Raw genomic sequence first — 24,154 nt, 5'->3', positions numbered from 1 at the left:
GCTCATTAGTTCAAACAATATCGATCAATTTTTTAAGAATACTCAATGATAATTTTTTGTTACAACAACACTACACAATGAATTTGCAGAGAAGTGTTGACATATTAAATAAATATGCTCAATTGGGAGCATGCGATTCAACTAGGCTGAATGTTAATTTGTGTTTAAATAAAAGAATACATCCACTGTATACGTACACATTTGCATTATACTGCGTTTGTTTTCAGCGAAACAAATTACATGTTTACATTGGTTCACATTGTAATCCACTTGTTATCCAATTTATGTGTAGAAAAAATCAAGCCTCACAGATTTGTCATATATTGCATGGTTTTGCATCACCAATAGCTGTATTTGCGCTTGGAAGTTGGTCCCATTGTCATTAGGTTCTTGTGTTTCTCCTTTAAAAAATCCTTTTCCTGAAAAGGACTGATGACATTTCTCTACTTACTACAAACTCAAATGGGCTATTCCAGTTGAAATCCATACACCCCTATGAAAGACTTGATCTTAATCTCCCACACAGGGGGAGAAGATTTCATATGGAATCACCCCCGTTTGAAATTTGCACTACATGTGTGGAAGATTAAGGTCATATCTTTCATAGGGTGTATGAATTCCCACACAGGGGGAGAAGATTTCATATGGAGTCACCCCCGTTTGAAATTTGCACTACATGTGTGGAATGTTAAGAACATATCTTTCATAGGGTGTATGGATTTCAAGTAGAAGAGCCAAGGGTGTATGGATTTCAAGTAGAAGAGCCAAATCTGAATAGACACATGTGGGTTAAAATACTGCATGAAAACATTGTGCTCAGAAACAAGTGTTTCTAGAAACTGTATGTATTTTCAAAGTCACCTGAAGAATTAAGTGTTGCAACTTCTCAATAAAAAATAAATCAATAACTGCCATGGACCATTCTCTATATACTTCCTTTTCCCGATGTGACTATAGTCTCTGTAGCATGACAATGGTGTGGAATACCATTAAGTGCTGGCACAATGCAATTAACAAGCAAGTGTAAAATGTCTGATACAGAGTCTATAGTTACTTCAGTAAAAAATAAATTCTCAAACTCATAATATCTTCCTCTTTGAAATCAAAGAAGGCAAAGTTTTTTATTTCTTTCACCAGAAGAGTTTTCTCTACATATACTGACAGCACATCTTAGAGCACCGTCAGCGAGTTGGCAGCACACATTAAATGAAAGCCCCGTTGGCAAGGCGAAGACGACATGCGCCCTCTACCCTTCACATTGATTCCGCAATTAATCGTGAAATGTCGCTGAACCTCTCTGCCAGTCTGTGCTTCTGTGCGAACTCGTCTTCGGTCAGTGCTTTGAGAATCTAAGGAGATAAAATGGTGGGTAAAAAAAATAATTCTTGTTTAGAGCTCATATAAAATTAAAGGGCCTTTCAGATCCAATGCAGACCAAAAAATATCTGTAAAAGTGTCTGAAATTGCTGAAAATGGTTGATACATCAGGAAAATACACTTAGACATTTTTCTTTTAAAAATATTCACAAAATATGATATCTCCCTCCCCAAATGTTTTGAAATTATATACCAAAAGGGTCACTCTGGGTTAAAATATTGTATTCAGGGGTTGTTTATGGGGTGGAGTATTTTAGCTGGTAGTTTGGAACTTGTTTAGGGCCAGGTTTACATTTTGTATGCATTTTATTGCTGGTGTGAGTTTTAATGCAAGTTTTTTCAGGGACTGCCTTTTGAGGAGAGCAAGAGCAACTCTACTGCTCTCCTTAAATCTGATATTGGAGAGTGATTTTTAGCTCTCCTTAGTTGACCATTCTCTCCTTGCAATCTATTGTAAATGCTCTAAACAGCTCTCCTTGAAGGCTCCAGAAGAGTAATTTCATGCTCTCCTACAAATTCCAAAAGACAGTCCCTGTTTTTTTACAACACTGGCATTTATGCTATGATAAAGAAAGTTTACTCACCTCAACCTTATATGTACAGGCATAGTAGAAGTACAACTCATTAAGTGCCGTCATGGTGTGGAAATCATACTGGTGATTATGGGAATGCTCAGCCAACATGGCTGCCATATCTTGATCACTAATACCTGGTAATGCTTGGATATCTTTGTAATACCTGCAGCATAAAAACACACAGAGCACAAATATTTGGAATTAAGTCATTGTAGGCAATATTGCAATCATTACATTAAGTATACATATTGGCATAGTCAACCATCTATGTTGGGAAAATGTGAGCAGTGGCATAACCAGGGGGAAGGGCAAAGAGGGGCAGCTGCCCACCCTGTGAGAAGTCTTGCCTACCCCTGTAAGATGCTGGCTACCCTGATTTTAAAGATTTGTACCTTGTGCTTTTACGCACATTTTTGTCAAATTTTTTCCCCTCCCCTGTGAGCGTTGCCTTGACCCCTTGCCCTCCTGAAAAAGTCCTGGCAACACCATTGTATCTGAGCATACATTCTATTATTTTTTATGTTCATTAAAAAGTTTTGGATGGCTAGCAATATTAAAACTTGATACACATACACACATAAAAAAGAAAATGTGATGGTGATTTTAGGACACCAACTATATATTTTCCCCTACAGTTCTGGGATTTTGATTAATTTTCTTCCAACGTTCATAAGTTTTTCTTGCTACCACCACTAAAAAAAGGTCGCACACATACAACAGATTTAAAGACATTCAATCCAATCAAATTCAACATCAATTCCTAACACTATTAAATATAGATTATGAAATGCCTAACAGCTTAAAAACAAATAACTCACACACCTAAACACTTGCATCAACAATTGTGTTACACATTTCTATCATTATCATTACACATGATCATTCGAAGAAAGATATGACCTCAATTTTACCACAAAAATGTTCCCTCGTTTCCTTTCCCATTTCTGACAAACATTTAGTAAAAGTAAACATTTTGCAAATTATCACTATGAGCTTTAAAATATCTCATATCCAGTGATAAAGTCCACTAACCCCAATTTAACCATCATAGTTCAAACAATTGCAGAGGATGAGTTTTTGTACCCAACACATTCAAAAGGTCGTTCTATCAATGTACACACATTGAGGATACAGAACTTTGTACCTGATGGATGAGCATGTTTGTGACCCTACTGCATGTGTATCAGTGCCCTCCAGCAATGTAAATCATGCTGACAACATTAACCAGAATGAGGAAGATATGAATTACCTATGTCAGGCAAGAGAGCGGATACATGCGATTTACCTTGGAAATGTGTCACTGAGTGATGGGACTAGAAAACCCGGTTACTCGTCACGTTTCACTTATCCTGAATTACATTTCTGAACTTTGAAGAAGTCCTCACAAACTTTTCCATATTAGTAACTTGAAAGAACTAAAGTTTGTTCGGCTTTTACAAAATACAACTTAATAAAATAAGGGGGAAAAACATGTCCCCTGCTCTAAACCAGTTCCTGCTAAAAGTGAGAGCTTGAAACTGGTACCCTTCTGAGCCCCTCAGTCTGATGACATCCCCATCCATATCTTCAATAAATGTCAGTATATAAATAAATTGCAGGAACTGCAGTTTTAATCTTTAAAACGTGAGAAATTTTACAAAAAATAGTTTAGGAGAAAACCTGAAGACATTTGTGCAATGATGGTTTTAACCCACAAGCTAAAAAGCTTGGGCAGCCATTTTGAAATTATTTATAATATTCCACCATGTCATGTGACAATCATCCCTCAATTATCTATCTATAATTACACCCATTTATGTTAAATCCCTTTCTGGTGCATTCATCATGTACTATGGGCTAATCAATTTAAAGTCCACACTCCCTCTGTGGAATATGAATTTGAAATGGAATTAGCACATTAATCAATTCACCCTTCATCTGAGGAAGATTTGAGTCTCTCTCAGAGGGTATATTAAATTCAAATGGAGCTGCCTAACGGTTTCATTCTGTTTGAAATTCATACTCCCCTGTGGAAGATCCCCCCCCAAAAAAACAACAAAGACTGATGTGGATAAAACTTAAACTAGAGCATGGGGCCGGTTTGATGGCAGTGTGAACAGAAAGTAAAATGAAATTCAAGTTCAATCCGGATTGAATCCTGGGTATCCCATTTTGGGGTGTGAACACAACCTAAACCCTGATTGATTCATATATTATCATTCTCTGACGCTGATATATGGTGCATTTCCTGAGGTATGGATCCGAATTCACCTGAGGGAATCAGGTCAAAGACCTTTTTGTCACTAGAGGGGAAGTCATAGATTCTGCTCCAGGATACTACACATTATTACTCTTCTGATGCTATCTCCAAAATGTTGCAAAGTTATTTGTGTGGGTCATGTAGATGTATCATTTCATGATATTTCCAAAATTGGATATTAATAATGTTATTTCATTAATAAAACAGGAATTTGGCTCTATTTTAAAAAGCAGGAATTTGGATCTATTTTAAAATTTAAAGGAAGCACAACTTTTATTGTGCATATCAAGAGGTAAATGGTTCTTATTATAGAGCGGATATACAGTGAAGTGAAGCAGATAGGAAGAAAAATAGGAACCAAAAGGAACAAGAAGAACTAGAAACCACAGTTGTGTTTGACCAAACACGAATATCTATGCCCGTGACCACACCCAACCCCCCTTCCCCTATTCACAAAACGAAAAAATTTATACCCCTTGGTATAAGCTTTAAATGATATAAGTATCATTATCATAGCACCTAAAATAAGAAACCGCCCAATTGGGCGCCAAATGCAAAAGTTAGTGACCATCATGTGAAAGCCCTTGTTATAAACTGTAATTGATATAAGTATCATCCTCATAGCACCTAAAATAAAAAAGCGCCCAATTGGGCGCCAAATCCAAAAGTTGGTAACCATTATGTGGAAGCCCTTGTTATAAACTTTAATTGATATAAGTATTATCCTCATAGCACCTTAAATAAAAAAAAGCGCCCAATTGGCGCCAAATCAAAAGTTGGTGACCATTATGTGGAAGCCCTTTTATAAGCTTTAATTGATAGCACTTAAAATAAAAAAGCGCCCAATTGGGCGCCAAATCTATAAAAACTGGTGACCACCCCCTTGGTCACCCCCTTACAAACCGTGACAACCCTTAACCCTCCTAACACCCATTAACCAACCATACGCCATGTCCCACAATGACAGCCTTTTGAGCTGGTCCAAGGCACTAATATCAAAAAGCCTACACATTCTCTTTTAAGGGAATTTTTGTGATCAATTTCCTTGACGTACGATTCAGGCCGTTATCATTGCAAATACAGGTAGCTACCAAAATGCTACCTATTGCGATACACTGTGTTAACCGGTCGTACCTATTTTGCTTTTTAAAGCATATGAACTTTGACCTCTGGGGTTGCGGCTAGCATAGCATACTTCTAGGGTCATAGGCCATCATTGTACCAAGTATGAACCCTGAGGGTGCTATAGTAGTTGAGCTAGAGCTGTTTGAAATTTTACACATATTGCCCCCTGTAGCCCATGACCTTTGACCTTTGGGGTCGGGGTACCCTAGGATGTATCTAGGGGTCATGGGCCATCATTGTACCAAGTATGGGCCCAGGGGCTACTTTAGTTCCTGAGCTAGAGGGGTGCAAAGGACTGGTCTTGAGAAGGAGAAGGAGGAGGAGAAGAACTAGAAACCACGGTTGTGTTTGACCAAACACGAATATCTATGCCCGTGATGACCACACCTAACCCCTTCCCCTATTCACAAGCGAAAACTTGGTGAGCACCATGTGAAACCCCTTGTTTTAAACTTTCATTTGATATACATGTAATGCTCATAACACTAGACTGGCCCACACTCTCTCTAATACCCTACCAAGCCTTCACTCTCATTTATACCCCACCAGACCCTCACTCTCTCTAAAACACCACCAGACATGACCACACTCTCTCTCTGATACCCCACCAGACCCTCACTCTCTCTTATACTCCACCAGAAACTCACTCGCTCTAAAACACCACCAGGCAGACCCATACTCTCTAATACCCCACCAAGCCTTCACTCTCTCTTATACTCCACTATACACTCACTCTCTCTAAAACTCCACCAGACTGGCACACACTCTCTCTTATACCCTACCAAGCCTTCACTCTCTCTTATATCCCACCAGACCATCAATCTCTCTAAAACACCACCAGACTGGACCACACTCTCTCTAATACCTTACCAGACCCTCACTCTCTCTTATACTCCACCAGACACTCACTCGCTCTAAAACACCATCAGGCTGACACATACTCTCTCTAATGCCCCACCAGACCCCCACTCTCTCTTATACTCCACCAGACACTCACACGCTCTAAAACACCAACAGGCTGACCCATACTCTCTCTAATACCCCACCAAGCCTTCACTCTCTCTTATACTCCACTATACACTCACTCTCTCTAAAACACCACCAGGCTGACCCATACTCTCTCTAATACCCTACCAAGCCTTCACTCTCTCTTATACCTCATCAGACCATCAATCTCTCTAAAACACCACCAGACTGGACCACATTCGCTCTAATACCCCACCAGACCCTCACTCTCTCTTATACTCCACCAGACACTCACTCGCTCTAAAACACCACCAGGCTGACCCAAACTCTCTCTAATACCCCACCAAGCCATCACTCTCTCTTATACTCCACCAGACACTCTCTAGCTCTAAAACACTACCAGACTGGCACACACTCTTTCTAATACCCCACCAGACCCTCACTCGCTCTTATCGCCACCAGACACTTACTCGCTCTAAAACACCACCAGGCTGACCCAAACTCTCTCTAATACCCGCCCAGCCATCACTCTCTCTTATACTCCACCAGACACTCACTCGATCTAAAACACCAACAGGCTGACCCATACTCTCTCTAATACCCCACCAAGCCTTCACTCTCTCTTATACTCCACCAGACACTCACTCGCTCTAAAACACCAACAGGCTGACCAATACTCTCTCTAATACCCCACCAAGCCTTCACTCTCTCTTATACTCCACCAGACACTCACTCGCTGTAAAACACCACCAGGCTGACCCAAACTCTCTCTAATACCCCACCCAGCCATCACTCTCTCTTATACTCCACCAGACACTCACTCGCTCTAAAACACCAACAGGCTGACCCATACTCTCTCTAATATCCCACCAAGCCTTCACTCTCTCTTATACTCCACCAGACACTCGCTCTAAAACACCACCAGGCTGACCCAAACTCTCTCTAATACCCCACCCAGCCATCACTCTCTCTTATACTCCACCAGACACTCACTAGCTCTAAAATACCCCCCAGATTGGCGCACACTCTCTCTAATACCTCACCAGACCCTCACTCTCTCTTATAATCCACCAGACACTCTCACTCGCTCTAAAACACCAACAGGCTGACCCATACTCTCTCTAATACCCCACCAAGCCTTCACTCTCTCTTATACTCCACCAGACACTCACTCGCTCTAAAACACCACCAGGCTGACCCAAACTCTCTCTAATACCCCACCCAGCCATCACTCTCTCTTATACTCCACCAGACACTCACTCGCTCTAAAACACCAACAGGCTGACCCATACTCTCTCTAATACCCCACCAAGCCTTCACTCTCTCTTATACTCCACCAGACACTCACTCGCTCTAAAACACCACCAGGCTGACCCAAACTCTCTCTAATACCCCACCCAGCCATCACTCTCTCTTATACTCCACCAGACACTCACTAGCTCTAAAACACCCCCAGATTGGCGCACACTCTCTCTAATACCTCACCAGACCCTCACTCTCTCTTATAATCCACCAGACACTCACTCGCTCTAAAACACCAACAGGCTGACCCATACTCTCTCTAATACCCCACCAAGCCCTCACTCTCTCTTATACTCCACCAGACACTCACTCGCTCTAAAACACCACCAGGCTGGCCCAAACTCTCTCTAATACCCCACCAAGCCATCACTCTCTCTTATACTCCATCAGACCCTCACTCTCTCTGAAACACCACCAGACTGGAGAATACCCCTTTAATCCCAAACTATTGTGTCCCTTTAAGCGGATAACCTCTTGTCTTAACCCCATTATGCGTCTTGACGTATATTTGAAGCCTTCATCATTGCAAATACAGGTAGCTACCAAAATGCTACCTATTGCGATACACTGTGTTAACGGTCGTACCTATTTTGCTTTTTAAAGCATATGAACTTTGACCTCTGGGGTTGTGGCTAGCATAGCATACTTCTAGGGTCATAGCCCATCATTGTACCAAGTATGAACCCTGAGGCGCTATAGTTTTTGAGCTAGAGCTGTTTGAAATTTTACACATATTGCCCCCTGTAGCCCATGACCTTTGACCTTTGGGGTCGGGGGTACCCTAGGATGTATCTTGGGGTCATGGGCCATCATTGTACCAAGTATGGGCCCCGAGGCTTCTTTGGTTCTTGAGCTAGAGGAGTGCAAAGAAGTGGTCTTAAGAAGAAGGAGGAGGAGGAGAAGGAGGAGGAGAAGACTAAACACAACAAATACAATATCTATGCCACCGTTCCACGGGCATAGATAAGAAGAAGTCGAAGACTAGAAACCACTTGTGTTTGAGCAAACACGAATATCTATGCCCGTGACCCCACCCCTTAACCAAGCACTCCCCATGCAAAAGTTACTGACCAACATGTGAAAGCCCTTGTTATAAACTTTAATTGATATAAGTATCAATCATCCTCATAGCACCTAAAATTAAAAAAAAAGCGCCCAATTGGGCGCCAAATCAAAAGTTGGTGACCACCATGTGGAAGCCCTTGTTATAAACTTTAATTGATATAAGTATTATCCCCATAGCACCTGAAATATAAAAGCGCCCAATTGGGCGCCAAATCCAAAAGTTGGTGACCATTATATGGAAGCCCTTTTATAAGCTTTAATTGATATAAGAATCGTCCTCATAGCACTTAAAATATTTAAAAAAGCGCCCAATTGGGCGCCAAATCTAAACAAACTGGTGACCACCCCCTTGGTCGCCCCCTTACAAACCGTGACAACCCTTAACCCTCCTAACACCCATTAACCAACCATACTCCATGTCCCACAATGACAGCCTTTTGAGGTGGTCCAAGGCACCAATATCAAAATGCGTACACATTCCCTTTTAAGGATATTTTTGTTAAGTGATCAATTTCCTTGACGTACGATTCGGGCCGTTATCATTGCAAACACAGGTAGCTAACAAAAACGCTACCTATTATGTTACACTGTGTTAATAGGTTGTACCTAGTTTGCTTTTTAAAGCCTTTGAACTTTGACCTCTGGGGTTGTGGCTACCATAGAATACATCTAGGGTCATGGGCCATCATTGTACCAAGTATGAGCCCTGAGGGCGCTGTAGTTCTTGAGCTAGAGCTGTTTGAAATTTTACACATATTGCTCCCTGTAGCCCATGACCTTTGACCTCTGGGGTCGATGTTAATTCAGGAAATATCTAAGGGTCATGGGCCATCATTGTACCAAGCATGAACCCTGAGGGTGCTATAGTTCTTTAGCTAAAGCGGTTTTAAAAAATTACACATATTGCTCCCTGTAGCCTGTGACCTTTGACCTCTGGGGTCGTGGCTACCATAAGTTACTTCTAGAGGTCATGGGCCATCATTATACTAAGTATGAACCCTGAGGGCGCTGTAGTTCTTGAGCTAGAGCTGTTTGAAATTTTACACATATTGCCCCCTGTAGCCCATGACCTTTGACCTCTGGGGTCGAGGTACTCTAGGATGATGCTAAGGGCCATGGGCCATCAGTATACCAAGTTTGGGCCCAGAGGCTGCTTTGGTTCTTGAGCTAGAGGGGTGCAAAAAGTGATCTTGAGAAGAAGAAGAAGAACTAGAAACCACTTGTGTTTGACCAAACACGAATATCTATGCCCGTGACCCCACCCCTTAACCAAGCACCCCCCTTGTCCCATTATGAAAACCTTTTGAAGTGGTCCAAGGAATCAAAATCAAAATGCCTACACATTCCCTTTTAAGGGAGTTTTTGTCAAGTGATCAGTTTTCTTGACGTATTGATTCAGACCGTTATCATTGCAAACACAGGTAGCTAACAAAATACTACCTATTGCGCTACACTGTGTTAATATGTCGTACTAATTTTGCTTTTTAAAGTCTTTAGACTTTGACCTCTGGGGATGCGGCTAATATAGAATACATCAAGGGTCATGGGTCATCATTGTACCAAATGTGAACCCTGAGGCGCTGTAGTTCTTGAGCTACAGCTGTTTGAAATTTTACACATATTGCTCACTGTAGCCCATGGCCTTTGACCTCTGGGGTCGATGTTACCGCAGGAAATATCTAAGGGTCATGGGTCATCATTGTACCAAGCATGAACCCTGAGGGCGCTAGAGTTCTTGAGCTAGAGCAGTTTTAAAAATTTACACATATTGCCCCCTGTAGCCTTCGACCTTTGACCTCTGGGGTCGAGGCTACATTAAGTTACATCTAGGGGTCATGGGCCATCATTATACTAAGTATGAACCCTGAGGGGGCTATAGTTCTTGAGCTAGAGCCGTTTGAAATTTTACACATATTGCCCCCTGTAGCCCACGACCTTTGACCTCTGGGGTCGAGGTACCCTAGGATGATGCTAGGGGTCACGGGCCATCACTATACCAAGTTTGGGCCCCGAGGCTACTTTGGTTCTTGAGCTAGAGGAGTGCAAAAAGTGATCTTAAGAAGGAGGAGGAGAAGGAGGAGAAGCCGAAGACTAAACACAACAAATACAATATCTATGCCACCGTTCCACGGGCATAGATAAGAAGAACTAGAAACCACAGGTGTGTTTGAGCAAACACGAATATCTATGCCCGTGACCACACCCAACCCCCCTTCCCCTATTCACAAAACGAAAACTTATACCCCTTGGTATAAGCTTTAAATGATATAAGTATCATTATCATAGCACCTAAAATAAAAAACCGCCCAATTGGGCGCCAAATCCAAAAGTTGGTGACCACCATGTGGAAGCCCTTGTTATAAACTTTAATTGATATAAGTATTATCCTCATAGCACCTTAAATAAAAAAGTGCCCAATTGGCGCCAAATCCAAAAGTTGGTGACCATTATGTGGAAGCCCTTTTATAAGCTTTAATTGATATAAGTATCATCCTCATAGCACTTAAAATAAAAAAGCGCCCAATTGGGCGCCAAATCTAAAAAAACTGGGTGACCCCCCCCCCTTGGTCACCCACTTACAAACCGTGAGAACCCTTAACCCTCCTAACACCCATTAACCAACCATACGCCATGTCCCACAATGACAGCCTTTTGAGATGAGGTGGTCCAAGGCACCAATATCAAAATGCCTACACATTCCCTTTTAAGGGAATATCAATTTCCTTGACGTACGATTCGGGCCGTTATCATTGCAAACACAGGTAGCTAACAAAATGCTACCTATTGCGCTACACTGTGTTAATAGGTTGTACCTAGTTTGCTTTTTAAAGCCTTTGAACTTTGACCTCTGGGGTTGCGGCTACCACAGAATACATCTAGGGTCATGGGCCATCATTGTACCAAGTATGAACCCTGAGGCGCTGTAGTTCTTGAACTAGAGCTGTTTGAAATTTTACACATATTGCTCCCTGTAGCCCATGACCTTTGACCTCTGGGGTCGATGTTAATTCAGGAAATATCTAAGGGTCATGGGCCATCATTGTACCAAGCATGAACCCTGAGGGCGCTATAGTTCTTTAGCTAAAGCGGTTTTAAAAAATTACGCATATTGCTCCCTGTAGCCTGTGACCTTTGACCTCTGGGGTCGTGGCTACCATAAGTTACTTTTAGAGGTCATGGGCCATCATTATACTAAGTATGAACCCTGAGGGCACTGTAGTTCTTGAGCTAGAGCTGTTTGAAATTTTACACATATTGCCCCCTGTAGCCCATGACCTTTGACCTCTGGGGTCGGGGTACCCTAGGATGATGCTAAGGGTCATGGGCCATCAGTATACCAAGTTTGGGCCCCGAGGCTACTTTGGTTCTTGAGCTAGAGGGGTGCAAAAAGTGATCTTGAGAAGAAGAAGAAGGAGGAGGAGAAGGAGAAGACTAAACACAACAAATACAATATCTATGCCCGTTACACGGGCATAGATAAGAAGGAGAAGGAGAAGACTAAACAGAACAAAGACAATACCGTTCCACTGGCATAGATAACTAAACACAACAAATACAATATCTATGCCACCGTTCCACGGGCATAGATAAGAAAGGTCGAGATGAAAGATGTAAACTCTGTTCAGGTCTCAATACTCTCTTGTTATGCACAACTTGCGGAGTGCAAAATCTGGCAATTCAGTTGCTTTGAAATGATTTGTATTAGTAAATTTACTTCTTGACCTGGGAATTATATAAAGAAAAACTAAACAAAAGTTACCAACATAACCTGGGAATTAGAATTAGAGACAGGCAGCCTAAGAGAGAACAAGACGAGAGAGAGAGAGAGAGAGACAGCCGGAGTCAGAATCCAGCGAAAACAAGAGAGAGAGAGAACAAGAGAGGAAATGTGAAATTGGAAAACAGCCAGTGTGAATTGGCAATAAAAGAAATGGATTGATTTAGAGCCTACATTTGCTGTTCATTTTTCCTGTTATCAAATATTCATTGGTGACCTACTTCACAGATTGTCACATAAAATGAAATCAAGTTGTATAATAGCTGCCTTTTGTAACATTGAGCTGTTCTATTTGGACACCACACCCCCACTGGAGGACGATTTTGGAATTTTAACTAAATTCAAAAATTAAAATTAACTAAATTCAACCATTTTCTTCCACAAAAAGTGGAAAAGGTTTGTTAAATTATCGTCTAATTTCAAGCCAAATTGTGCAAAATTCACTTGGATTTTATATATAATATTTCAAAACTTTTTCAGCTGGAATTTCACATAAAGTAGCATAACTTTCCAACTGGATGGACCATAAGTGCAAATTGAAATTGAAATGCTGTGAAATCTTCCACAGTGGGTATGCAGATTTAAAATGGAATGGCCCATTTTCATCAAGCTGGTTCGTTAACTAATCAAGTTGTTGTATGAATAATTAAAACATTTGCCAGATGGCTTTTAAGTGAATAAATCAAAACCAAGAAACACATGAAAGAATCACTTTCTAATAAGTTCACATTGTCATTTGTGGTAAGTACAAAAGGCAGCTATTAAAAACATCATTAAATTCATGTGTCAACTTGTGTGCTGCCGTATGTTTTTTCTTACCTTGATACCCATTCTTTATATGTAGGAATATCCTTGGCATATAATAGTTTACTAGATGGCGAGTCTTTGGTCAGCTGATGCTCACTAACAGAACAGGCGTCCATCAACGTCTGGCCGATGATTGATAGACACGCATCCACTGTCTCTGACTTATAGGTATCAAATATGAGGTCGGGATTCTTGATAAGATTCACCCAAAATCTTAATGGTAAACTGTAAGAATAGAAGGAAACAAGTAGACAAAATCAATGCAACTTTGTTATAATAAATCATGTTGGATGTTGCTAAAAATGCTTTTTAAGAAAAAAAGAAAAAATTAAGTTGAATGTTGCTAAAAAACATTTTTTAGATAAAAAGAAAAAGCAACTTTTCAGAGTAGAAAAGATCAAATTCTTGTCTCAGCAATGACAGGTTCTTTTTAACACACACCATGAGTCAAATTATTAGTCTCAAACCAATTGGCTGAGTTCAAACCTCCATTCAACCACCATATCCCAAACTTTGACCTCAAGTTGTAAAATATGAGGTTATAGTACCCAACACATCCCAAAGGTCATTCTATGAATGCACAGACATGTGGTATTGAGGGACTTTGTCTTTGACAGATGAGCATGTTTGAGATTCTAGTGATTGATGTACTACATTTTCAACCTGTCAAGTCTGGACAAGTAGTATCAAATCAATTCCATTGAGAGAGTTGCCAAAAATCATCAAAACCACCCACTTGGGCTACTTTTTGTCAATTTCATTATGTAAATCAAACATATATTTTGCTGCACCTATTCTGGTTATGGTGTTAATATCTTCTACTGCTCCTTTAGCACATTGTATGCCCCATATTAAGAGAGAAGTTTGGCACCTTTTTGCTATTATAGCACGTATGCACGAAAGTGGGGTTCTGATTGGCTAATTGAAGCATGTCATGAAAAACTACACACCTCGGTCACTAACCATGCCATGTAGCACTGCATGATCCGGGTATGTCCCAGTTTTTGGTAACACGATAAATAGGGTGTGAGCTTCAGCAAGTGCGTAACTCTTGTGTTGGCAATTGTGAGCCTTGATAAAACAGGCAACCTTGCACTGCTCTAGTGTTGCCTGGATCCCTATATAACACGGTAGCTATATATTTAGCCACCTTGAAGGCAGACTATGTTATTTTCAGGTAAGGTAATGCATGTATGCATGAATGCAAACGTAAATTGATTTTACATACTTCACTGGATTAATTACTCATCATCATGTCTCAAGACTGTGCTAATTTTGTTAAGTAAGAGCAATTAAAGGAGAAATAAAACTTTGTTAAGCTTATACTTTTTTTCAACTTGAGGTACACTTGGATATTCAACAATTATACCAAATAAATAGAAACTAATTTAATTTCTGCTTTCTGGTTGGTTGAATCGAAAGAGCTCCGACGCCAACGAATGCATTAATATGTTGTTTAAATGTATGCAATATGGAAGGAATGTCATGGCGACATCTAGGTTTGAATTAAAAAAATTCTCATTTACAAAGTCTGTTGGTCCAATTGAAATATACACCCCCTGTTGCTATGCTGACAAATGTAATGACAAGACACAACCTTAATCTTCCACACAGGGAGTGTGAATTACAAATGAGGTTACCTGAATGGGTGACTCCAATTGAAATTACACCCCCTGTGTGGCAGATTAAGGTCATGCCTTCCATAGAAGGGGTATGGATTTCAACTGGAATAGCCCATTAAGGCCCTTATACTTACCTATTACTCTTCCATGAATGTACAATGTCTGGATTAGTGATTTCATGTAACCTAGCTTGATCATCCATGAAATCAAATAGGTACTTGATGGCTAGTGGTAGTGTATTACCACGCATGTTTACACTGAAGATGGTCTCGAATAGATCATCCACAAATTTCTGCAGAGTACCCTGTGTTTGGTAAGGAAAAATGGACATGAAAAGGAAACGGTTAGTCGTTATAATATTTCACTCAGGAAAACAAACAAACAATTGTAGATCATAAGAAGTTGAACGTCTAGCTCTAGCTCATTTTAAACATACAACAGTAAATTATATAACGAAAATGAATTTTTAACAAAAGTCCTCACATAAACGATATATGGTAAAATAAGTGAATAAATTGACTGATTCGAACTATGATGTGAGAACAACCGCCTTCAGACATATTACTGAGATATTGACATATCCTAACTCCCTCCCATTTTTATTACAGAGCTCTCATTTAAAACTTTGAGCAGGAACAATGGTGGGCAATATATTCCTATCATTTCAACGCTCTACATTTCAACTTGTTTATGCAACAAGCAGTGAAGTGCTATCAATCGCCAGACACCATTTTTAGAATCTCCCTGCACAATGTGTTTAATGAAAAGTAAACATCTGAAATGAGTTTTTGAAAACTGTGAAGAAAACACACTTTATTTGGAGACTATGTTCTTCTTTATATATACATTGTCTAGAACTGTTTGCATATGTACAGTTGATGGGAAACTCAGACGAGTGTAAACATGTGACCCATATCAAGAACAATGAGGCTAAGTTTACACAAGTTTTTGTTTTTGCATTATAAGCTGATTCATTGTTCGAATTATCTTGTTTTTTGTCACCACCATTATGTAGTTCAAATTGGCTATTATTTTAGTTCACATATTAGATGCGAATCATATCCACCAGTTGTAGATAACATATTCATCACTTGAGGAGCTAAAATTGTAAAAATTGAAATTTCTTAACTGTCTTGATTTGCTTGATTGTGTCCACACACAGATGTCTGACGTCACTGATATCAAATCAAAGTTTTGATCTTGTTAAGCAAGACATTTTTGGGAGGTCTATACTTTTGCACTTTTTAGAACCTGACATGAAAAGTCCATCACATTGTTTTGCCGCATAGGTTTCAAATATGTGTAGATCTTTGAAACAGCAAATATATCTCAAATCTTTATCATTTGCATACAAAAGGTAATTTGAACTTTGAATTCTGACTTCACATTACCTTTGTCGTGAGTAACCTGGGTAAATAAATCTCTGCCATCATTTTGTGATCCCTCTCTCCATCTCCTTTATTATCTGTGTCGGATGGCTTCACGAGATGCCATTGTTTCACGCCATTGTCGGACTCTGAGTTGAGCATAGGCGTGGTCGACCGACAAGGGCTTGATGTTGCTGATACATTCACTGCAATGGAAAAAAAAAACCATACTAAAATGTTTAGCTTAATTAATAGCATATTTAAACATTCAAAATTAGGTATTTAAATATATCTGCTTGCTGTAAAAGAACAATTTCCCTAAAACTGGAAAAAAAAGTGTGCTGGTTAAGTTTTTTAAGGGTCCGGCAGCTTATGGCACAAACGTTGTTCACTCCTGTGCTTGCACAGGGTCCTATATGCAGCGAAACCTTGCCCCAGCACACAGTCTTAATATGGTAAACGAACCTCCTTTTACTCCTACGCCTGCATATTTTCCTTGACATCAGTCACTGTAAAATCATCTATGCCATAAAATATATATCTTTTAAGTAGTACCAACCTTGCCCCAATGTTATTACAGTTATTTACTTTCCATGAATCTTTGGCATACGTTTTACCACCCACCTAGTGCATAACATTTAACTAGTTGTTATCAGCTCACAATCAATTGTTTCTATTCATCAATCTTATTTCGCTCCCCTTAAAGGCAGCCTTTTGAGATGTCAGTATAATGAGGATGACATTTATCAACACTGCCTTTTCGTAATTTATGCCCATTTTTTATTAAACAAATTATAAATGACAATTTTGAGACTTATCCTTCACATTTAAACTATTCCTCATTTTAACATCCGAAATGCTTTCGCTGGGATTACATACATGTTACTTGACCTCAAAAGCTGTCCTAATTCAAGCAGATGTACCCCGTAGCTTATTTGGTTTAATGGTGCAGCGCTTTGTAAACTGGGCCAGTAAAAGATGTGATACATAAATGTGTGTCTTGTTGACTAGATAATGTACAGACAAGACAAATACTGTTAATCCTCTCCGCAGGATCAATGGATATATATTCATCGATTTCTGCGGCGTTGACAATCCAGTTTTGTCACGAAGAAAGCTTTTTATATACACTCTTTGCTGCAAATACAATTGTCTATGTAACAACAGTATCCTTTTTATCCTCAAAACCACAAAATGTGAGTGTATATATATGGAGACTTTTTTAAGATTTGGAACAAGATCAGAATAAATTTAAAAATATTTGACAAAGCAAATTAAACAAAGCACAATGCAGTTTACAAAGTGATGAATTGTTTGCGATTAATGCAACAATATGCAGAGACTCCAAACATGTTGATGCTTTATTTCCACAGTAGCTCCATTTGTAGGCAGTTATGTATTTAATTAAAAACCAACAAAAGTTTCAAATACTAAGTATTCTAAATTACCAACTTTTTTTAAATTCAGAAATAATTCAAGTCTATCGCTAGCTTGCAGATAACATTTGCATATCCTCAATATACAAAGGGGAGAAAGAACCACACATCGTATGCTAGAAGAATTTTCACATTAATTTACAATGTAAGCATATAATTATATCACCCGTAGGCAAGTAAACCCAGAGAAAAACCTTGCCTGTGTGGGGACTTTAACCCCACACTACTTTTCTTTTCTTGTGTGAGAATTGGAGATCATCAAGTTGATATCTTTTTTAAGTGTATCTATGGATGGTGTGGAATTCAAATGTAGCAGTATATAATAACAGGATACAGGGTATCAACATCACTACCACACAAGTACAGTCATCCCACTTCTATTACATCATTTTGGACAAACAAACAAACATACACAACTACTCACTATATCTTGTAGATGAAGTAGAGAAAGCTGACATAGTAAAACCTTGCTTGGGCACCAAGGCTATTGTAGCACCATTACGAATCTCATATGTAGCTAGTGTATTAAGTTTCTTCCATTCCCCTTCTGGAACTTTGTTGCCGTCATCGTCTTGTAGGATCATCTTACCCTGCAGACCACACCGCCACTCTGTGGGGTAATGGCATAAAGTTATCAAATCAAACCTGCTCAAAGTTATGATATAATACATGATACAGTAAAATTTTTTATATGACTGCACGCTAAACAGGTGTACGCGATCCGACCACGATTGTATGTCGCATATTTCAAAATACAACGCAAGCTATCATGTTAGGTAATCAGATTCTTCGTCTATAAGTTCTGGGAGTCTAGGTGCCAAAATGTGATATATTTCTACACATCCAAGATGGCCACTCATACTATGGCAGCCATCTTGGAATGCACAGGAAAGGAAATATTTCCATTGAACACCTCCACACACAATCAATCCTACAAAACAAAAAATACACCACCCTGTCAGAAAACTTACTGCAATATCCAAGATGGCCGCTCATGCTATTGCAGCCATCTTGGATTCGCAGGGAAGGTCATTAAACACCCCTACACAAAAAATCCTACAGAAAACTTACCAAGGTCTAATTCTTCCTTGGGAGGCCTGTGACTGTAAGGGATGGTCTTGTAGACGACATCAAGGATTTTCTCCTTGACCTGTGATATTGTGTCGCAGTCTAGCACACGTACTTGGAATGGATCGGCATCGCGGTCTAATCCTATGGCATAGATAGTCTGTAAAAACGACATTGATTACAAACGGATTGAATGTGTGTCAAATACTAGTATGGCATAAAGTGGCTATTTTCATGAGCTTTTTAGTTTAGCGAATCCAGCCACAACCGTGAAATTAAAGACACAAAATATTCAATAATACATTGCACGATCTGCATGGATATTCAGCACCTGCAAAATTAATAAATTGCTAAAAGTCCCTTTTCCTTCAAATCATAAAAATATTTCTACGCAAGTTGTTGAAAACTACTTTATTTTCACAAGGTATTCAATTTCAAATTTTTGCAATATAAATACACGCAAAAACATTAATTTTTGCATTTCATCCAGTTTATGTGTCAATGTCACATGGATTTTCTCGACTTGTGAAATTAAATCCCTGCGAAAATGATGGTCATAGGTTTATCACAAATTAAATCACCCACATAATTAAGTACTTTTACAGTACATGCTCCTAAGATTTCTTTGATCAGTGGCTTAAGCTTTTTCCCAGAGGGAGCTGGTCGGCTAACTTTAAATGATGGGACAAAATTACGGATTACTGAATGTTGTATACACATTTGATGGCAAAACATTATGGTCAGAGGTATATTAGAGTTGGTGTGGATATCATTGTACATAAAGGCCCTATGTGTTATAGATACACTGATCATTTTTGTGATAAGGTGGCTTAGACTGAGAATTCTTGGATGACCTTCACCTTGGAAACTTGTTTTTGGTAGGATTGGTTGTTTGGTTGGTTGATCAGACACAGGTTTTTCGATCTATATTTCTTTTAACAAATTACTCTCAAAAACCTGTAATAAGCGCCAAAAGTTGTTAATTTTTCAATATTTCAATATTTTCAATATTTCAATATTTAAAAATATTTGGCAGATACATAACTTTCATGTTTTGAATTGCAATCCTGGCAGAAATTTGTTGCCACACCAGCATTGTTGATAACAGTATGCACTTGCCAGAACTAAGGATCTTATACATCCACATGATCTTTATATATTAGTTGAAAATGCACATTCAACTTACACTCTCTCCTTCATCTTTCTGTGTTGGGAGACTATAATTATATATGTAGAAATGATGATGTTGTTATCCAAATCAATATTTACAATAAGGAAACAGAGAAGGATGTTGGACAATTAACACAGTGGTGTGGCAACATTTTCCACCAGGATTGTAGATTTGAGGAATTGAAACTTTATAAAAACTTTTACAAACAAGAACAAACAACTGATAACTGCTGAGATGTAAAACATTAACAGAAACCTATTGAGTGAATGGTTCACCAAAAAAAGTCATAAAACCAAGCACATTGTCTGAACCATAAAACAGAACAAATTGCTTTAAAAAAAACATGACAAAAGGGAATAAATGACTTACCAAGAAATTATAGTCTATTTGCTGCCTGATAACTTTAACCTCACTTAGCCCATACCTGGCCTCCCCAGTTATGGCATCCACGGGCCCCTTTTCAACCTGCTGTTTGATAGCGTAGTACAGCATGAAGAGAGGTTCCCCAGCATTCTCTCGTATAAAGTTATACAGCAAGAAGGACAGCCAATTACTGACCATCTTTTCTGCTACTGATTCATTTCTGTATGAAATAACAAAGAAAAATCATAAAACGTTTAGTACATATTTAACTATTGTCATTCAAAGGCACGGCTGCTGGTTCCCTAAATCAGACAATCTAAAAACGAATCAAAAATTATATCTGTGGTACATTATAGTAGTGTGCTAACATATTCACTCTGCAAGTAATAAGACCAACAGCAAGTCAATTTGGTTACTTGAAAAGGTGACTCTAATTGAAACCTACAACCCTTGTGTGGGACATTAAGGCCACATATTCTATAGGGGTGTATGTATTTCAACTGGAATAGCCCAAAAATGATAATATTGGACATTTTATAGTCAATGTTGGAAGTCTCTACCTGTACATACACTTACAGCAAGCAACACACATTTGAAATTTTGAATGGAGTCACACAGTTTTCCCCCAACAATTTGTCAATTTCACATATTATGAATGGAACAAATAATACAAATTTTATAGACTTATCCTCTAACTATAAGCTATTTGTATTAAAACTCAAAATATTGTTATGCTTTTGTTTGATCACTGCTGCCTTAAATATCATATGCAGATGTTTTCCCATTTTTTTTTTTCCGAAGTCTACTTTCTATTTCTGAAGTCTAGTTTTATTTATATTAACCTACTTTGAATTTGGACAAACATTTGATGTATGGAGGGATTATAGTGTAACAAGGCACCATAGCTGCCAGGTGTCAAAGTGTAGATGTGTACAATAAAGAATGCAGAAATTGTCAAATAGGGCAGCTATTGCAGATAGGACCTTCTTAAACTAACACCGATGTTTGATTGAACACAAAAAATATAACTTCTTTATTAACTCTCTCCACGCAGGTGTCGACTGCAGACGACAAGTTTCAAAATTTGTTTTAAAAATTCACATATTTCAGAAATGTAAATTTTCATGATCATATTTGGAATTGGCATGAAAAATGCATTAAAATGAGACGAGTACAAACAAGCCCTGTATTGGTTTAGTGGTTCTTGAGATAGCTCTTGATATTTTGAGAAAATATCTCTGAACTTGGACATTTTATGTTGAAACCTATGGCCAGCATGCAGAGCATTAAGCAACAAGAAAATAGAATCCAACATGCAACTTTGATGGTTTCCATCTTGGTGGTTTCCATTGAATGCTATGTTGTTTTAGTCGACAGTCAAACACCAGGGACCAACCTCCCACACACTCTGTGAAGTACATCACTGTGTAATAAGATATTTTTAGCGGCACAGATATGTTTGTGACATTTACATATCTAAACACTTTTCCAATTTCTGTTATTCAGTTCTAAAGATCTGAACATTACAACCCTATTAAACTGTTTTCACAGGCTCTTAATTTTGTGATCTGAAGTTAACCATCAAACACATGAAAATAAAAACCTTGTGAACCTCTCACGGTATATAGTACATCAAATAAGAGACAATACATAAGCAACCTAGCGTCCCAGATTTATCAAGTACTTTGTAATCCCTGACTTTGTTACCAATAACCCAGCTACTAAAATAATGCAAGAGGTGGATTAGTCAATCTCTAAGCTTTCCGGAAAACAAAGCAAGCTTCAAAATCTTCTCAAAAGGGTTATTCCACTTGAAATCCATTCACCCCCTATGGAAGACATCATGAGCTTAATCTTCTAAACAAGGAGTGTGAATTTGGGTTTCCTGAATGGGTGACTCAATTTAAAATCTACACCCCCTGTGTGGGAGATTAAAGTCATGTCTTCAATGGGGGTATATGGATTTTAAATAGAACAGCCCAATCCAACACCTACCTTCTCATTAGCAGCCTAGCTCTGTCTTTTTCTACATGTCTTTCAATAAGGTCTGCTAGTAACACTTTCAGCACTTCTGTGGCGTATTCCATTTTGCCTTGCAGCACCACCATAATCAGCGATGCTACGTTACTCATGTCTTTGAGGGAGAACCCTTTTTGCTCTTCAAGAGTGTGGATGAAACATAACAGGAATGTTTTGTTGTCGATGAGATGACCGAAAGCCGTCAGGCCTTTCTCTATATGAGCTCGGCTGGCGGTAGGAATCTGTAATAAAACCAAAAGTATTGACTTATATTAATACTGAGTTATGTAAACAAGGGTATACACTTATACATACATGCATTTACAAAGATATGAAAATGATATTTAGCTGAAAAAGGCATATATATAAGATAAGACATGGTTGATAAATTGTTAAATTTTCATTTATATATTAAATGTTTAAATGTGTTATGCAAAAATATAAGTTGAATGTAATTAAGTGTCAGTGAACTAATGTATTAGCACAGCAAAATTGCTAGAAAATGCCATAATACCCTGGAGGGAGCTACTATTGTTTCGAAAATTGAATGGAGAAATGATACCAAAGTGAAAGACTTTTTACCCTCATTTAAGTAAAATAATACAAGAATCATAATAAACACTTAATTTGTCATGCATTTCCACATCTACACATTCACTGAAAAAGTTTGCCCTAAACCATTCAATTTCTGAAAAAAGACAAAGTTCCTCGTATTCATTTGTTTTACGATTAGGCAAAAAATTTGGTGCTATGTATACTGGAATGAACCAGTATAATTATTATTGTCTGTGTGAGAAATCAAATCAAGCCATTTATACACTATATAACATGTCTGATGATCTAGACAAAGCCACAAATAATTCATTTCAATTTCAATGGCTGGATTATAAGACTAAGGTTATGTAGGACAAGTGGCAGAGAAATAACTTTAAAGGACTTCAATTATTCATACAGTAATTGAACAGCTGGGTGAAATAATTGGATGTTTACATCGGTTAGCTATCAGTAGATTCTGTGGTATGATGCAGCATGGAAATATTAAAATAAATATAAAGTTTTCAGAAATGTACAGATAGACACGACTGGATCACAGCAAAATGAGCCAATTTGTTGATAAAATTGATTTAAAATCAGACCCAGTTTATTCTAACCTGGCTCACAAAATACCAAACCCAAAACATATTTTAATGTCAAACTGTAATTTATCCAAACAATCCAAATCATCCAAACAGACAAAGAAGATTTAATCTAACTTTCAAAAGGAAATGAAGATCCCGTATCAATCGAGGTCAAATGGCGGAGAAAGATCTCTTGATAATATCAACCTAGTTTTCTTCTGATAAGGACCTGGCTGTACGGTTACGAAAAACATCCAGCCCAATGAGTGAGGCAAATTTCTAAAAAGTCACCCAATTTTTCCCTTCACCATTTCTTTCTATGGGACAGGCTTCTGAAATATTGTGGTGGTTAATCTTGAAAAGTCGCCCAATTTTACTCCTAACAATTACTTTCAATGGGACTGGAAACGGTGAATATTGTAATGAAAATCTCCCAAAGTGTCCCAATTGGGCTCCCAAATAGCAGGTTTGGCAACCATACCTGACTGTTTTTGTCATTACAGAGATCTTATAGCAGTGGCTACTATGTAAAAAGAAATGCTCAGATATATATCTTCCGTCATCTATCAACATACAAAGAGAACAAAGCAAAAATACTCTATGTGCCAGCTCACCTACAAATGTCCGACTTCTTGATTTCGAGTGTATGTGAACATGTGGGTGTAGGGTATGACCAGTTTATTTAACTATTGATTTGAACTGTTTGTGTTATATTTTGATATGTTATATAATATATCACTGCATTGATTTTGTTGA

The 24,154-nt window shown here is 38.6% G+C and overlaps 1 protein-coding gene across 1 annotated transcript in view; it reads right to left on the bottom strand.

Moving 5' to 3' along the window:
• Window positions 1-742: 742 nt before the first annotated feature.
• The window catches only part of LOC140159578 (plexin-A2-like), a 348,956-nt gene continuing 325,544 nt past the window's right edge, over window positions 743-24,154 (bottom strand). Inside the window, 9 exon segments of the mRNA XM_072183069.1 lie at window positions 743-1,349; window positions 1,962-2,115; window positions 13,247-13,459; window positions 14,991-15,160; window positions 16,248-16,429; window positions 18,084-18,269; window positions 18,731-18,887; window positions 20,268-20,481; window positions 22,257-22,522. Of these exon segments, the coding sequence (XP_072039170.1) occupies window positions 1,254-1,349; window positions 1,962-2,115; window positions 13,247-13,459; window positions 14,991-15,160; window positions 16,248-16,429; window positions 18,084-18,269; window positions 18,731-18,887; window positions 20,268-20,481; window positions 22,257-22,522 (1,638 nt within the window). The 3' untranslated portion in view covers window positions 743-1,253.

Source organism: Amphiura filiformis, chromosome 8 (genome assembly GCF_039555335.1).
Source record: "Amphiura filiformis chromosome 8, Afil_fr2py, whole genome shotgun sequence".
NCBI lineage: Eukaryota > Metazoa > Echinodermata > Ophiuroidea > Amphilepidida > Amphiuridae > Amphiura > Amphiura filiformis.
The sequence above is the reverse complement of the archived record's forward strand: the minus strand, read 5'-3'. Positions and strand labels throughout refer to the sequence as shown.